The 18,223-nt window shown below is 39.6% G+C and overlaps 1 protein-coding gene across 5 annotated transcripts in view; it reads right to left on the bottom strand.

Moving 5' to 3' along the window:
* Positions 1-1,044: 1,044 nt before the first annotated feature.
* The window catches only part of LOC131688433 (protein dead ringer), a 364,954-nt gene continuing 347,775 nt past the window's right edge, over positions 1,045-18,223 (bottom strand). For 3 of the 5 annotated variants that reach the window (XM_058972658.1, XM_058972653.1, XM_058972654.1), the window contains exons 7-10: positions 11,590-11,716; positions 10,640-10,977; positions 9,645-10,591; positions 1,045-3,129 (exon numbers count right to left, since the gene is read on the bottom strand). In XM_058972658.1, the coding sequence (XP_058828641.1) occupies positions 2,687-3,129; positions 9,645-10,591; positions 10,640-10,977; positions 11,590-11,716 (1,855 nt within the window). In that variant the 3' untranslated portion in view covers positions 1,045-2,686. The remainder of the gene's footprint in view (positions 3,130-9,644; positions 10,592-10,639; positions 10,978-11,589; positions 11,717-18,223) is intronic. The other 2 variants (XM_058972655.1, XM_058972657.1) reach the window with 2 other exon arrangements.

Here is an 18,223-nt window from a genome sequence, read left to right as displayed (position 1 = left end):
TTACGATAAAGATGGTCGTGGCCTGCACTGGTGGCTCTCAGGCGCATGGACTGGGAAAATTATTATTTCCAAACATTGTTTCTCAAATTGTCTGTGTGCGAATGAGGACCACCAGTCTACAATCTGCGAAGTATACCGTTCTTACACAACGCAAGTGTATTGTTTCAAATTGTCTCAAATCAAATGATTTTAAATTGGCCTTCATTACTTACTTACATCACGGATTGGATGGATAGGCTCATATGCCCTAATTACAAGAAGGGGCATAAACTCAAGGGTAATAACTATCGAAGCCTAATGTTTCCGATGCACCTGTACTCTCCCATGTTTTGTTCAGCAGACTGCGCCCGCTGTCTAACGCTTTTATCGGTGAATACAAAAACGGGTTTAGCGCAGGACGATGAACGACGGACCCTGCGACAAATCCTCGATGAATTCCATTTGTGGATCGAGATATCTCAGCCTAAACAAAAGTAGTTCCTTTAAGGCGTTGTTTTACAGCGGTCAGACAGTGGTACCAAAACGATTGGAATTTGTCTACCCCTGCGAGAAGTGAAGCTTATCAAGAGATAGAGAAGGTGTGTTACCAATTATGAAGTTACCCTTATTCAGCTTCAACACGTACGAAATGGACTGTTATAATTCCAAAGACGTAACCTTATGGAACATGATAACGTTAAGGTCAAGAATCCCGTGTGGAGACGCTGCAATCGACATAACACAACACTCCTGGTACACCTGATAGCGAAGTCCACAAATTCATGCCTCAATATAGTGAGACGGTCTCCATTGTAAAGATACCGGAGGAATATTTAAAAACAACAGCTGAATCTATGCATTGTTCATTAAGTAAAAGAACCAGTTCGAATGCGTTCAAATGATACAACTGCACACGACATGTCAGGTGAAGCCGTATGAAATCGCACGCAGAAATGAGTGAATAATTCCAAAATGTACTCTCATCATACCACGTTTATAGCCGATCAACAATAACAATACAATGCAGTGATATTCAGCTAACGGAAAACACAAACTCAGACCATCGGCGGTTTACTTTAAAACATTTTTCTATATTATAGATCAAATTGTTCCACATTCAAATAAAAAGTATCCTTCCTTCGCCTACGACGTGAAGGAAATAGGATTACTTTAACCATTTAAGGACAGAGTAAAAGCGATTATGTTTTGTTCTTCATATATACCATATTATTACAGCTAGCTGATGTGTGTTTGTGTGGGTTTGCGTATGCGTGTCCGTGTGACGTGTATGTGTATAAAAGTGACTTGGATTCTAAAGCTTCACTAACGAATCTGTTTGTCTGTGATGTTTGCAAGCGGTCATGTCTTTTCTGCTAAACGCTAACTTGTAACTTCTACTACTATTACTACTACTACTACTACTACTGCTAGTGGGTATCATCAATCTAGTTTAAATAGTTTACTTGTTCATTCTTCGTCTCAGTGGAACATATAATAATAAACATAAAAAATGATAAAAATACCTACAATCAAGAGCACAAAATAGTTAGCACATAACTAAAATCTATGCATCTCTATCTCCACTAGGGATACTATAAAAAAAACTACAGATACACACGTTTGTTCTTGTTTTTAAAACTTTGTTGTTTGTGTGTTTTTGTCATTGATTTGAAATTGTCTTAACTTATATTGCAAGAGATATTTTCGTATTCGTTTTTTTGTAATTTTTTTGTTTCATACAATAAATGAGAAACGATTGCATACAGTTGATAACAGGCGAAAAATTCGTTTTGTTAATTTTCCATTTTTTTCACTTAAACTGAAACTTAAGTGATGTTACCTAAACTCGTGTTGAAATGTGAAATTGTCGATCAATTATTAAATTTACAATTTTCCATTTTTTTTTTGTCATAAACGTGCACTGTAAGAGAGTTTCTGTTTGATCGGGTTACCTTCTCTTAAGTAGGTTAAATTTTACTCATACATACTGCAATGTATTTGAACTTACATTTGCACAAACACCAATGCGACACATGTTAAACGGAAAGAAAAATTCGTTGCATTTCTACAGTCTCGAATAGTTGCCTGTTTAACTCTAAACTCAAGTAAAAATAATCACATCTTTTTTCTCTAACATTAACTGCCTACTCGTGTGTGCTGCTAAGCTATACTAGCTCATCTATCTATCATAAGCTTTTCACATATACACCTCGCCTACCACTTCTTCTGCTGTTCGTTTCTTCGATTAAGACCATTTCCAATAAAAACAAGTTAAAAATAATTTTTGGTTCAAAAGTGATTCCTTTCTGCTCAGTGTGTGTAAAAACCGTTGAACCGTTGAGTCGAGACACCAACCCAAAACCGATTCGAAGCTCAGCGAAAAAACGCACCATTCCCGGCAGGAAGCCACCTGTCGGTTCGACCTAACATCACTTTCAGCCGCGCGCATGCTTTTACACTGATAAAACTTTCTAGTCATTTTGCTCTAAAATTTAACCTAATCATTACCTAAAGTTTAGTGGTTTCGTTAAGAACAGAAACGAATTCCCGTTTTCAAATAGCACAAAAAATGCAAAATTCGAGAGCTCGAATAGATAGTTGTGAATTGCGAGATTTGCTACCTCTCCTGGCAGGTAGCGAGATAAAATAACTGAAACGCCTCGTCGGAGCAAACGATGCGATGTAGTAAAAAGGCGCGTGCCTGCGCTTAGGACACCAGCGGTCTCGGCGCAATCACTGGCGGTGGTGCTGGTTGATGGCCACTCAGACCAGCCACCGCTGCCATTGTTTCATCCGCACCAATCGAAGAGCTGGTGGTTTTGGCCGGTGAAATAATCGACGATCCGCCAGGCGAGTCTACCGAGGTGGAACTGTTACTGTTAATGCTGCCAGCCGGGGATGATGAAGATCGTGATCCCAGTGGCATTGGTCCGGACGCCGTTACTAGAAGCGGGGAGGATGCTGGGTTGTTGCTGCAACCATGGTTCATTTTAGCATTACTACTGGCTTTTGCTGATGCTGTTGCTGCTGCTGTAAGCAAGGACGAGGAGTTGGGGGAGGTCGATGGGTTAGCGAATAGGACGCCCTCATACTGGACACCGTTGAATTCCATTGATACCACCAGCTGTTGGTCCCCTTTGGAGGCGTCACCTGCAAATATTATAAGAGAAGAATATGGTTTGCAATATTTTTTGTTGAATTTTTGAAGAGCACAAAAAACAAACGTCGAGAGAAACAGAACAGGCTTCATAAAAGCAGCTTTAAACAGATTAGAATGTAAAGTTTTGATATAAACTTCAACTGTAAAAATCGGATTGGGTACTTATCTATCGGAGTCGGTTAAGGTTCAACTGAGAAACCTTCGAAAAGCGGCCATATTGGAACACGAAAAAAGCAATTTTTCCTCACATCATTGGAAAAATCTTCATGAAAATCAATCAATAATACCCTACCCAAGGCCCCCCTACTTTTTTCGTTTTCCAAGATGTCCGCTTTTCCAAGCTTTCTCCGTTGAACCTTAAAACACCTTCAGCATAAAAACCAAACAAAAATATACCCGATCTTACATAGTAGTTTTTAGCCGAATTTTAATATTGAATGTAGCGATGGACGGATTTTGCTGCGCACGAAATAATCACTTTTCATCGACTATTACTACAGGTTCTTTCTTTCCAGATACTTAGCTAGAGGGGGAGCTACAGTTCCTAACACTCTGCTATTTGTTAGAAAAAAAAATGGTCGCCAGTTAAAATTTGCTTACACAAACACAAATTAACGTAAAAACCTCGAATTGTCCTAAAACATTGATTAATGGCTAATCTATTCATCCTCGCTTATCTGGTCAATCATGTTTACCAGTGCGTTAAACCTAGTTATTTTCTTTACCCTTGCTTATTTTAAACTAAGGTTGATGGTTCGTTACACCTGGTTTCAATGTTAGGCGCGGGTGAAGAAATCGGCCCCTATTGGATTAATTGAGAAAGGTTTTAGCCTAATCAATCATCAACAGTTTGTTGATTTACATGTTTAAAAACATTGAAACATTGTGTCTACGATTATAATACATCAGTGACGTAGTATTATTTGGAGTGGGCCGCTAGTAACCTCTCATGCATCTGAAAGTTGATGAGGATGGGAATCCACGACGTGCTATTTTTGGTACTGTTTTCCAATAGGACCATTCTTGGCGGGTCGTTGGTAGCTGGTACGGGACTTGCCGATAGATGTTTTCTTTTTCTTTTTTTTCTGTTCATTTAATCGTTCGTCTCACATAGCCTCTTTTTTGCTTCACATAGTTTAAATGGACTAGCTGCATTTGACAGTACCCCCTGGCTGCATTTTTGACGTTCGATTTTTTGCTATTTGCATGTCTCGTCTCAGGTTGTGAGCGCCTTGCTCTTCGAGGACCCGATTATAGATGGAGGAGCATTATCTATGGGCCGCGGCATTAGTGGTGAGGCAGAGGGCTCGCTTGAATTAAATCCAATTTCATTTCTTCGTAGAGATCGGTGTTTTAGAGGAAATACAGAACGAATTACTTGTCTACCGGTCCATGATAAACGATGAAGGAGCTGGTAGCGTTTACGTAGGTTTTGGAACTTCAGGTAAGTCAACAAGTGCTTCACTGGGAAGCGATAAATCGTGTGAGCGGTAGTATCGTGGACGAAGTCTGGAGAGTGTTGCATGCTCCGTTCTTGGGCCCTATTCTCACAGCCACGTCACTTAGTGACTAGAAGAAAATTTTGCTCTAGTCACTAAGTGACGTGACTGTGAGAATAGGGCCCCTGACGTCATTCGACTATTTAGTCCGATCAAAATGCAGCTAATTAATCGTCCTTCCCGTTTTCTTCGACGCCGTGAGTGCGGGGGTCCTATAACTATTTTGAGGCTTTGCTGACGGACATTGCGTCGCAGCAGATCACAGCTGGTACATTCACTGATTTGTGGGAGATGACGAGGCCAATTGCAGCCGTATCTGCTGATAAGACCGAGTTTATCGAAGTGTGAGGCCCGGCCTGCTTACATTTACATTTATCCCATAAATCTCCCTCTCTAACTAAAGAAGGTCAATCACCCTGGTAGGATAGTGTTCCAATGGTGTATTTCGGTACACTTATGGCTGTTTTTTTTATGTTGCTGAGTTTTACCATCGACCGACAGCCGATTTCCGCTTGTAGATTTCTTACAAGTTAAATGTTGGTTCAGAGTATTTAGCCGACTGAAATTTTTTTCTTATTTGTTTTTTTGTTTATTTGACACGGCTCAACGCGTTAGCATAAATAACTTGTGCTGTGGATCTCATGCTTTTACAAAATGAAAAAATGACATCTAGCGGACCCTACACGAGACAGAAATATTGTCAATAAATATATTGACAAGACTGCTTCAATCTATCAATCCTATTTTAATTCTACAGAATCAACATTTTCAAGATCACCTTACACCATTAATATATTGATCATAATATGATTTATTGTCAATATTTCTGGTCGTGTAGGGTCCGCTTCTAACTACCGTCGTTGGGTCTTATTGACGCAACGTGTTGAGATCTTCTTTCTTGATTCGTCATCGGTACTGTTTTGTTGATGTTTACGGTCGACTGTTCTTGTTTGGTTTTTTGTTCTTATTGATATCGCTATTGTGAATCTGTCCTCTTCTTCGTTCGATTCTTTGTTGGTGGTACTGGTTGTTGGCTTCGAGATATTGGGCACAGTTGTTGTTGAGCGAATAGTTGTTCCTATCAGATCCGTGGATATTGTGTTTGCAGGCGCTGTTTTTGATTGTAGTACACACTCAATTCACTTCTGTAATTTCCACACAGCTGAACAATCAGTAAAAATTTTCAACTGATAGTTCAGCAAAGTTGCTATAAGTTGCTGATTTTCAGCGATATATGTTCCGAGTTTCAGCAAAACAAACGTCACTTCTACCGAGATCTCGGTAAAAGCTATCATTAACTGTGTGTTCGGCTATGTAAAACTCGGTAAGTTACACAAAAGCTGGGATTCAGTGGAACAAAATAAAGTGTGTAGACGGACTTTCCTTAGCTGCTTCTGCGCAAGGTTTTCTGTAGTGTAGTGTTTCATTACAGAATTGGAACGTGGGAATCTGCCATGGGTGCGTGACCAGCGTTCTCTGATTAAAAGTCCCATTTTCGGTCGAACTGCATATATGTAATGGTCATGTATGAAGTGATTGGTTTGGTCGGACGCATTTTCACCACACGAACATCCTTTGAAAAACTCGGGAAGAAGTACCTCCAAGTATCAGCTGTGACGCAATCCACTTCTTTGTATCTTGACATGTAATTTTTAATCACGATGTCGATGGTGCGCGGAGTCATGTAAGCGAATTTCTATAGAGTCATTGTCATTATATACGATGATGCTGATTTCGATCGTTTCCGCATTCAGCGGTATGCTGCATATTGTTCCGCGAAACGAATGACTCCGCTTGGATAATGTCCTTGAACATAATTGGCATTTGATGTGAAATATGATGCAGTTAGAGTGAAGTGTGTTAACTTCTTCCGGATTGAACTCCATTTGTACTTTAAATTTAATGGTACACCGAATAGCTGGTCTTACGGGACATTTTGAAAAGTCAATAGCAGCACAGTTAGTCCACAGTGGGGCTAGCTGTTTGTGCACTGAATAAAGAAAAAAACGATCGGTACATTGTTTACTTGTCTTAATTATGCCTAAAGCAGAACGATTTATTGTGCTTCTACACTGTGCGAGTCTAGAAGGGAGCCTTAGAATGAAAACTGGCGATTGCCCAATAAATCGTTCTTCTACAGGAACGACATTAATCTTCTGTTAACCATGCGCACCGTAGTTTTCCAGCTCTTCGTGAGCAGGCACGGCCCATTGAACTTCGCCAATGTTTTTGGTCATCTTCCTAATGGCAATGTTATCTCATCCAGTAGCTTTCCTCTTATCAAAGTTTCCTCATCATTTCCTTCTTCAACGCTTGTTTGGGCTTCCGAAGTTCGCGCTTCTTCATGGCCCAATAGGTTTCGTTAGAACGGAGTCCTGTTACTTTCCAGACAAAATACACCGAAATAAATGCATACCACTGCTGTATGTTTTTGGAATAGTGGCATGACGCCAAACCAACGGTTTTCGATCATGCTGTATCAAAAACGGCAACATACGTCTTTGGAAGCACGCAGTTCATGGTGCCGTTGGTTGTTCAGTTCATTTGCCATTTTCAGGTACATCGAAGCGAATTTTGGAAGCTTCTTCGATTTGAAGCGATCATCCACGGCAAGCTTGACCTTGCCCTGGTAATATTCCTGTCCCGCCAACTGTTTGAAATCCACTTTGATGTAGCTCTCATCATCAATGACGCAGCATCGGTACTTCGTTAGCAGCGTCGCGTCGAGTAGTTTTCGGGCCAGCGTTTTATCAACACTCTGCTGGTGTTCGTCCCGATATTGGAACTTCTGCACGTTGTACGTTTTTAACTTGGACGATTTCTAGGCTCCCGTTACGAAACTTTGCGAAACATCCAGATTTTTAGCCGTTTTTTACGCGTTGTTCCTGAACTTGTACACATTGTCATCCGTATCTGGAACCTTCTGTAGACTTTTAAGACGATCGAATGATGTATATCCATCATCCCAAGGCGCGATGCGACAACCCAGAGATTTGCATGTGAGTGAATAAAACAGCCCCCTGTCAAGGACGACGTCTCTGTACAGCCAGCATCACTGCCATGAAAATCAAAACATTAATTTTGAATCGAATGATTAAAAGCTGTAATTAGTTACTAATGTTGATTTTCTGAATAATATGGTATTAAATCATCCCACAAGATGCAAAACATCGTGTAGAATGCTTGAATATCGTGTATAGAACATAATTCTTTGTTTGGGGCTTTATAGCTATAACGCCCCATATATGTTGGTCGCTGTCAAACTCCATATGATGGTATAGGTTTGCCAGGAGGCTGGAAAAAAAATCCTTTCGTGAACGTCCCCTTCCTTTTCAATCGAAATCTCGCTGAGAATGACAACTGCACGACTGGGCGGATGTGAACTATACACTTTAAAGAGAAACTGAGCAAAACTTGGTTAATTTCGGTCTAATGTGGAAAAGGTTACGAAAATTTAAGTGTTACAATAATTATCGATAATTATAGAATCACTGTTTAAAACATGTATGCAGTAATTTTTTAAATAAAATAATTACTGCAAAAAATCGTCACGTACCATATATACATCAAAACAGCTCAGCTTTCCAAATATAAAAAATATATTTTTTCCAATTCTTAACCCTTTCACGCTTATGGTATTTGTAGAGCACTTAAACTTTAAACAGCTATAACTTTTGGTTTCCACTAAATGACAAAAATGTTCCATAAATGACAAAAGATGTTTCTGGAGATATTCCGTTTTGTCAATTAAACCTTTTGTAGCAAAAATTTTACTTCGCTCGCTGCAGGTGCAAATAGCCTGCCAAAAAATAACATTGAAGGGTGAATGTTTGGGAATACTTGAAAATATTTAAGTACTATATGGCCGGTGTTAAGTCAGACCGGACTAAGTCGCAAAGCATCAAAAAGTGAGATAGCACTGGATAAAGAATTTCTTCAGTTACATAAAACTCTTGCCAAATTTAAAATATGTAACAATAAACAAGAATTATGACAAAAATTAATTTCCAATTATAACGTAGAGTATGCTGAGATTGAAACTTTAAACTCGTTTTTCTCGAAATCAATATATTGTCACTTAGTCCTGTCTGACTTAACACCTACCATATGATTTTAAAATGGCAGCAAACAATAATATTTGGAACAGATAACATGCCTGCAGAGAATTTTCTAATCAGGGAAAAAAATGTTTTAAATTATTTTCATCACGATCAACAAACTCTACACAGAGATTAAAAACAGCCATTACCCAGAGAAATAAGTAGTGCAATCAACATTTTCGCAGTACACCTGCCCAATATCGATTAACGTTGAATCAAATATTTAAAGATTGTCAATGAGATTTTGCTCGTATGTGTTACCCATTTTGTTGGGAAGGCGCACTTTTTAATGGGATTTTCTATTGGTGTGCACCGGTGTAGTGGAGTGCACTGGTTTTGCACTTTCTAGCAGAAGTGTCAATTGAACATACCCAGTTTTCTGTACTTCTGCTAGAAAGTGTTAAACCGGTGCAGTTTCAGTGCGCTCCACTACACCGGTGTCAATCAATCGAAAACCCCATAAGTAAGGTTAATTCTGTGAAACGGTGTTATTTAAAGTTGCATCATCAGAAAATGAGATGTCTACCCTATATCCCTGAAACGAAGTATTTCGAGCATGAAAAAAACTTTAACCCGTACAGTAAACGAACTTCTTATAGTTCTTGGAAAAGATAGTGTTCTGCCATGTTCGAGGCTATAATGCAGTTTTTATGGTACAACCATACAAATTGCAGCCCTAGCAAATTTTCATTGGAATAAAAATATTCCATTTATAAGTCTTTTGTCAGTTTAAGTTTTGTGTCCTAATTTATTTTAATGTTAGCAGTTATAGCTAACACCCACATCCAAAATATCAATTTCAGGAGGGGGGGGGGGGGGGGGGGGGTTTGATGTAAATAAAAATCCTCCGGATTTTCCATTCCTGGGAGCAGTTGCCCAAGCTCACAAAATAACCAGCAAACTTACCTCTGCTAATCAGCTTAAACTGCATGCCCATAATGCCTCCAGCAGCTCCCGCACTACCCGGACTATATGTATCATGCACCGATCCGGACCGGGCTTGAGGATCACTGCTGGTACTTGTGTTGTTACGTTCACTATCCATTCCAGTTCCGCTGAGACGATCACCGTTCTGACGGTGCTGTTCCTGTTGTTGCTGTTGCTGATGAATATGATGTTCCTGATGCATTTGTAATTGCTGTGTTTGCTGTTGTTTCTGAAGTTCGCGCTCTCGTTCTCGTTGCAAATCCCGCTCACGTTGTAGCTGCTGTTGTTGCTGTTGCTGCTGCTGCTGCTGGTGATGGAGCAACTGTTCCCTTTGGAGTTGTTCCAACTGTAACTGCTGTTGGCGTTTCAATTTATCCGCACTATCACACCGTTCCCGTTCACGTTCCAGTAGACTCAGGTTCAAACTGGCTAAATGATTAACCTGGACCTGTTCGCGTTCTCTCTGGGCAGCGGCCAGTGCTGCCGCGTGTTCCGTAATTCTGTTCAGCGCCAGCGGATGGGGATCTTCCGCTATAGTCATATCCTCATCTTCATCTTCTTCCTCGTCCTCGGGGATATCCTCATCGTGATGGCGTAGGCCATTTTCTCCTCGCAAATTGATCGGTGTTCCATCGGAGCGAACATCGTCTTCATCATGCGAGGATAAGTTCAATTTCTGTGGGGTCAGTGAGCGACTGTGGGCATGCAGCTGCTGTTGTTGATGTTGTTGCTGTTGCTGCAATTGTGCAGCAGCAACTGCAGCGATAGAATTGTTGTTGCTGCGCTTTGCCGGTGGAATTCCAGTGTGGTAGTCACGGGCACCCGAGCGATCTGTAAAGTCCATCGGGTGGTCCCGTTCACGCTTGATCGACATATGATGAGGCGGAGATTCCGCCAGATTGAGAGCTTCCCTGAAATGGAACAAACTAGTGAGTGAATGATGATTAGCTCTGTACTTAGCCCAAAATACCAACCTCTGCATTTCCGGTGGGCTTGTGTTCAGCGAGTTCGGCGGGCTCGTGTTGTTATTGTACATGTTCCAAAGAGCAACGCGGGACATTTCCAGCGCATTGAGCGCATCCCGTGGGGTCATCTGATCCGGGCTTTGCTCCCGCTTCATCTCCTTCGGCTGGAACAGTTTGATGTAGTCGAGCATGCGCTGCTCGAAATCGGCCGGCAGAATGTTCGGCATCTGACCGACATTCGGTGCCCCCAGGAGGCGATGGTGTTGCTGCTGGTTGACATGGGTGACCAGTGACAGCGGGGACATCTGCTGGATGCTCTGTGGAATAGGCGAACGTTGAACCGATGGCTGTTGTTGTTGTTGTTGGATGCACGAGAGTGATGTTGGGTGAGAGAGAGAGAGAGAATGGGAGAGAGATCAATATAAGAAGATGAAGAAAAAGCTTGTAAATGAACGAGCAAATGGAAAACGATCGCAAAAACACGAGATCGATTTGCAGTTTTATTGCCTGTTTGTTTAGCCAACAGGGCGTTTATTAATGAATGAGTGAATGAAAATATGAATAATCAAACGATCAGTCAGTAACAGCGAGATCTCGAGGAACTGAGATTTGCTGCTGGCTCGTGATGGTTGAGATGATTGTTGCCATTAGGGGTGAGGGACAAGTGGGGATAGCTCAAGGGCCGGCAGTAATGTGTGCACATAAATCAATGAGTAATGAGCAGCACAAGCTGGAACTTTGCAGTGTTCCAATGATTCAATGATTGGTTGCGAATGTGATCAACTTTTTTATAGTTAATTGCCAATCATTGTGTCTATGGATAATACTTTAAAGTTCAACTCGGTTTAATGATTTTTACTGAACAATTTATAATGTTTCGTCGTCTCGAAAGCAAACGAGGAATAAGTTTTTTTTCACCACGAAACACGAAAACTTAACTTAAAAGTGCATTGACTTACCGAATCAAACTGTCCATAGCTGGAACGTCGACCCTCGCGTCGATTCCCGTCGATGGCGGCCTGCAGTTCGGCCGGTGTGCTCAAGTTCTTCTTCTCGCACTCGTACGGATAGAGATACTTCATGTACCTGTTGAAAAAGTAAAAAAGAAAAGTTAGATATTATAACAAGAATTTCTCCGCAACGAAACAGTCCTATCGCTGCAGTTCTAATTGATAAAACAAACAGTTGGTCAAGAGTGCAACCCAAGAAGAATATCGTATTTCTCGCACCAAACGCCCGTTCGATTCTCGGACCCCGAGAAGTGATGCATTTCCATAAATAATTAATTTCCCGTAACTCTGCCTCTACTCCGTCGACGATCGACTGGATCCGATCCGAGGGATACGCTATTGAAGAAAATGCACTCATTCCCGTCACCTCGTCTCGTTGTCGTAGCGGATGGTTGGGGGTCTTTGCGCATTCACCACAAAACCGTGCGGAATATGATGCCAGTCGGTTGGAACAGGAGAGCAAGTGAGAAAACAGCACAGGCGAGAACACGTTTTTATAATGATTAAATTAAACAACAAACAAATAGAATCATCAAACAAACTTGTTAACCCATCAAAACGCGCAACGCGCTCTGGCTGAATGATCCCCCCATCCGACTCGTGGTTGGCCAGGTAGGTAGGTGTTGTGCCGTTTGTGTTTTTACCTTGTGCTAGAATAAGTTGAGTCTTTGCCGTCACATCCCGCGGGTTCTTTCCAATGTTAATGGATGGGATTGTATGAGACGAGGTGTGGACACGCCATAGACCGTCCCGTGGAGGTAAAATGAACGTTTGCTATTTTTCATTTTCCAGCCTGGCGACGCGTAGGGCGAAGGGAGAAAAATGTGTGAAATCTAGGACAACTTTTCAGAAGGGTGTTACAGCAATTGCTATTCAGTCGGGAAAATAAACATTGAAATTTTTAGAAACAAATTTAATTCTCATGGTTTATACGAAAAGCTTGGAACATAATTCGAAGCCAGCTTAACCATAAGTCAATACCTTAATATAACCATTCAAACCCTAGGATACAATTGTTTCAGCTCTTTAAGGAGTTACATACCTTTTTTTTAATATTGCTTTATCTGAAAATAAAAGTCCTTGAGAACAATTTTCCAAATTTAACCCTCCGGCACTCGCGCCGTTGTATTTTATGCAACACCTTCAGAAACTCTAGCGAAATCTTCTTTCAGCACCAGCGGCTGCTTATTCGGGGACCCATTCGCGCGAGTGCTGGAGGGTTAACCTTCCTGTAGTCGCGCTAGTGCACTGAGTGCACGCTGCTCTGAAAAGCTAGAGAAATCGTCTTAGAGCATCAGCGGCTGCTCGTTCAGTGGGCCATATGCGCGACTTCCGGAGGGTTAACTAGGAGTTTGCGAATTACTGCGTTTCTACTACCAAGAGCGGTGGTAAGTTGACACTAATCTCGAAATTGTTCTTTTTTTCCAAAAGTACCTTTCCCGTGATCACGATCCCCGAAAAACTATTCAACCGATTTTCATTTTTGCCTTTCTCAGTACAAAGGTATTGAGGAATTCCATGAGAAACCGGCCGACCACAAAATATGACGATCGTCGATTCGAACGAAACTTTGAAGTTGTGTTCGGTTTATAAATCAGCATGATATTTCATGTAGCTTTCAAATGAGTTACAATATCGCTTTGATGTCAAATGATAAGTTACAGGAAATGGGTCTTTTGAAAAACCTATTGTTTCGACAGAAAAAAGTATGAATTATGAAAATATGTCAAAAGTTGCCAGGAATTTTTTTTATTGAAAGATTCCCCATGATCCAAATACACTGAAAAAGTTTCTTTTGCGTCTTGTATTTAAAACGATAAACATTAGATTTTTAACATTTTTTGAAGGGGTAACGCGAAAAACTTTTAAAAAGGGCATAATCACACGAATTAACTGTTTCTGTTGGAACTAAATTCCAAATATCTCGAAAACTATCACATTTTGGAAGATTTTTGTTGAATACGTTTTAATTTAAAATGGAACTTTGAATTATATTCTATAATAAAATTACAGTTTTGTATATCAATTAGTATGAAATTTAAAAACACTTATAAAGTAATTGTTATAAAAACTTTTTTACCAATAAGTTCTCCATCATACAATCACATTCAAAATGTTTCTTTTCTCTTTAGGTTTTTGTTGCCAAAAGATAAAAAATTAGAAAAATGGATTAAGTTTTGCTTTTTTGTGTTTCGAATTCATCTCGTCAGTAACTAGCAGTAACTTAATTTATATTAGGTCTTGTGCCCTTAACGCGCAAAACGGTTTAGTCCAATTTTATTGCATAATACCAGGCGTTTGGTTTCTTGAACCAAAAGACAAGAGCTCGTCTTCGCTTTCTCGTCAGCAAACCAGAGCTATATTTGCTTCCCGGGACATCACTCGGGACATGTAGCTTTAGGCGTTCACATATCGTCGCTGTTGTGCTAACTTATGACAAGCGCCATTTTGCACATTTCGAGAAAAACGATTTTTAAAGTTTGAGATTGAATATCTTGCAATTGGTAAATAGTAGAAACAATTCATAGAAAACAATTGATGCTTCTGTCTATTCTGTATTAATCTCTCAAATATTATGAAGATCGGTTGACTATATTACGAGTTTCTGCTAAACATGTAAACAAAAGTCGCACTCATACGTGTCAAAGGTGATGACAAAATTTGTATGGCGGGTCATAATCGTGCTTGGAAAATTTTCCATAGAAAAAAATCATCAATTATTAACTTTTATTTATATCTTTGGCGTTATTTGGTCTATAAACAATTGGTGAGATGCATTTTAAAGCAAATGAGTCAGGGAAACTAGAAAAATAATGATTTTTGGATACAGTGTTGCGAAATATGCTATATTTCCAGTTTAAAACTAAAATTACATTTTTTCTCACATTTTGTGTATTTTTATTTTGAAAACGATTTTGCCATTGTGTTTCTTAGACATTTTTACATAGAAAAACATCTAATCCATCAAGATAACTTGTGCCAATGCCCAGACACAGTCATTTTAAGCAAATATCACAAAATTTCTCAGCACGTTTCTCGCTATATCTCAGTAACCAAGTAGTATGTCAAAATTCCGAAAACGCCGTTTTGTAGAGATTTTTTAAACCAACAATATGGCATATTTAACTCAGTTTACCCCAAAATGGCGTTTGTCATAAGATAGCACAACAGCGACGATATGTCGTGTGAACTGTTTGGAATTTTTTGTGTCTAACTAGTGCTAATTTGAGTACTAGTTTAGATACATAGACACCCAGATGGTGCTAGTTACTGACGAGATGAATTCGAAACACAAAAAATCAAAACTTAATTTATATTAGGTCTTGTGCCCTTAACGCGCAAAGCGGTTTAGTCCAATTTTATTGCATAGAAAAATGGGTTTTTGCAATTTGAATTTTTAGCACAAATTTTTGTTTTTATGAAAAATTGACACAACATTTTTATATTTTTTTCATACAGAAATATTCATTCCCTGTAATTCACTCTGAAAGTTTGGCTATATAAAATATAGTAATCGAACAATTTTTTTTTTAAATTATGGCATATAGAAATGTCTACGCTCTTCTATAAAATTGCTCTTGATTCAAAAAAGTCTTACTGATTTTGAAAAATTGTTAGTCTTCCATTCCGGTGAAACGTGTAAAGTTTCATAGGAATCTAAGATGGTCGGTCACGATTTTAAATATTTTTGTGTGTGTATGTGCGTCTGTATTTGGCCAAAAATGTCACTCACTTTTCTCAAAGATGGCTGAACCGATTTTAACAAGCTTAGTCTCAAATGAAAGGTACAACGTTCCCATTGGCTGCTGTTGAATTTCTAATGAACCCGATTTCCAGTTCCGGAATTATAGGGCGATGAGTACGTTCACACAGCAAATCCCAATTTTAACGGATTCTGTGATGAAATGTAACCTGAATTTTTTTCCAAAATGTAACCTCAACTGTTTTGATTTGTATAGTAACAATATAAAGTCTCTCTGGCCACATTGGCCACCATCATCGGTTCCGGAAGCCCCGGCGGAACGGTTATATTGGTTTCTCGGAGATAGCTATATTATCCCCTCAGATGTCTATAAAATTCTATAAGCTTATATGGTTCCGGAAATATAGACTGGACCGTCCGGTCACATATGAAATTCCCATATAAGCTGGAACTCAATTTTTTTGTTCAAATGGGGGACCCCATGAAATTTTGGAAGCCACCTCACCTGTTTTTTTTTTTTTTGGTAAAAATCGACTTTTTGGGACCTCGCCGATTTTTTCAATTCAATGTTACGGCGGCTGTTTCGAAAAATTTTCGTAAAAAATGTTTGGTGTTTAGACCACAGTTCGTTACTCTTCTTCTCCCGCCAGATAAACAAGACGACCAAACTAAGTCTCAAACCGCTGTTTACTGGTTCTAATGGTTAAAGTTTGGACTGTTTTCTTTTGCAAAATTTTAGAACTCGAATAATGATTTTTTTCTTGTATATAATTGTCATGTGGGGGGAGTGGGCGTAGCGTATTGGTAAATCGATTGCCTTGTACGCAGCGCACCTGGGTTCGAGTCCCGACCCCGCACATAGGGTTAGAAATTTTTCCTAAGAGATTTTTCTAACCCGAAGAGGCGAATGACCTTAAGGTTAAAACCTCTATAATTGAAATAAAAAAAAAATTGTCATGTCAAGTATAATAAAAATGTAATTTCACAGATAAAAAAATTCGTGTAAAATTATGCTAACTATACTGCACATAAAGGGAACGCGACCAACAGTGTAAAATTATGCGAGTGATTAATTTTACATTGGCCACAAATCGTACTATAAATAACTTACGTATGTACTGGTGACGATACCGACATAAAAAAATCTGTTAAATAATACCAAGACTTGAACCGACAATAATTGACTCACCAGAGACACCCCCTTATGACCTAGGCTAAAGCGACACATAACAACGTGACTGCAAAGTGGCGTACATAAGCTTCGCTTGAGCGTGGACGATCCAAGCGCGTTTGAGTTGCGACTCGTGCATGTATGTGTATGACGCAGTTAGTTTTTCTATCTGCTCAACACCGTTTCGTATAAAATCGTGTAAAAATAAGATATTTTATCTGAAAGTTGAATGAATAGCGCGCAGGTCGCGAGCAGAATAATGTAAATTTCCATAGGAACATACAGATTTGCATGATTTTCAGGGGTCATTTTATGTGCATGATATATAGCGTAAATTTATTCGTGAAACATAATTACACGAATAGTTTTTCTGCGATATCATGAAATACATTTAAGTTAATTTTCATATTTTTGCTGTGTTATACATTTGAAAACTTTTATTGAATATAAACAACGATGAAATTCTCGTGTTCGTGATTGAGAAAGGAACAATTGCACCGCTAGGTGGATTAAAACAGGTTTTTTCTAAAATTTTCGTTATTAATTTTCTCATTAACTGAGATCATTTGAGATCAGGATTACATGATCGCAAGAATGACCAGCTTTGTATTACCGCGAAGGGAACGAGCGTTTCTATGTTAACGTGTTTGATCGCGAGGGCGTGTTTATAACTTTGGTTTGAATTATTTCATATAAGCGTCTATAGCCGTACGCATATTTGCGTGGGCTTTTAAATGTTCTCGCAGGTCTTCATTCTGATGTTCAATTTTAAGCGTATGGTTCAAATGAAGGGAGAAAGTGAACTACCCCACCTCACTGAGGTCTATAACTATGGTGCGCTGAGACTTGTTGTCTACCCTATATACGTTCCGGATTTTAGAGTGGAAGCTCCCGGACGAGTATGTTTCATGATCGTACGAGAGCGGGCATTTGTATGTTGTCACATGAGACCGCGTTTGTAAATTCGTAAATACTAGTCGCCAGGACGTTTGTATGATTGCGCGATTGTGGGCGTAAATGCGCGTGAATAGCGTTTGCGACCGTGTTTGTATCGAAAGCCTCGAGCGTTTGTACGTTATTGTGAGTGTATTGTATTTAGTTTGCTTATTCCCATGTTCGAGTTGTTATTGAATGTAATTTTGATCCGACATCCCGTTCCGGAGTTACCAGTTGAGAAGTACGGTCATACCGTAAATCCCCATAAAAACTGGTACCACCATGATAACTATATGTTAAAACACTCGTTAAAAATGGTGTTAAATAACTTAGAATTGCAGGCCCGTACACGGTAAAAAATTGTTCCCAAAATCGTGAATAAAGTTCCATGAATTTTGGAACAACCACGTTTTTACGTAACGAAAACAGAGCCATGGAGAAAAATCATGGCTTAATTATGTTCAATTTCCCTTCGCGTTACGCCCACGTAACGCTTTTATCAGTGGAAATATTTATTTTTGTTTTGTGAATTTAAATCATGTTTTCCGCCATGTCATTACTAGAGCTTGAGCTTGTGCGAACACCCCTGGCTGCTACTTCGTTATCGATCTGGACTAGCTGAAGTTGCACAGGGAATCAGTAGATAATTACGCTTGGGAGTAGCGAAACATCTTTCAATGTACAACTACTGGTAATCCTAAAGTGTTTATTGATCAATACCGGCGCCGGCCAGGCCCGAACGTAGATCGCGGCAGGAAAGGGAAGGAATGGTT

This window comes from Topomyia yanbarensis, chromosome 3 (genome assembly GCF_030247195.1).
Source record: "Topomyia yanbarensis strain Yona2022 chromosome 3, ASM3024719v1, whole genome shotgun sequence".
Taxonomy (NCBI): domain Eukaryota; kingdom Metazoa; phylum Arthropoda; class Insecta; order Diptera; family Culicidae; genus Topomyia; species Topomyia yanbarensis.
The sequence above is the reverse complement of the archived record's forward strand: the minus strand, read 5'-3'. Positions and strand labels throughout refer to the sequence as shown.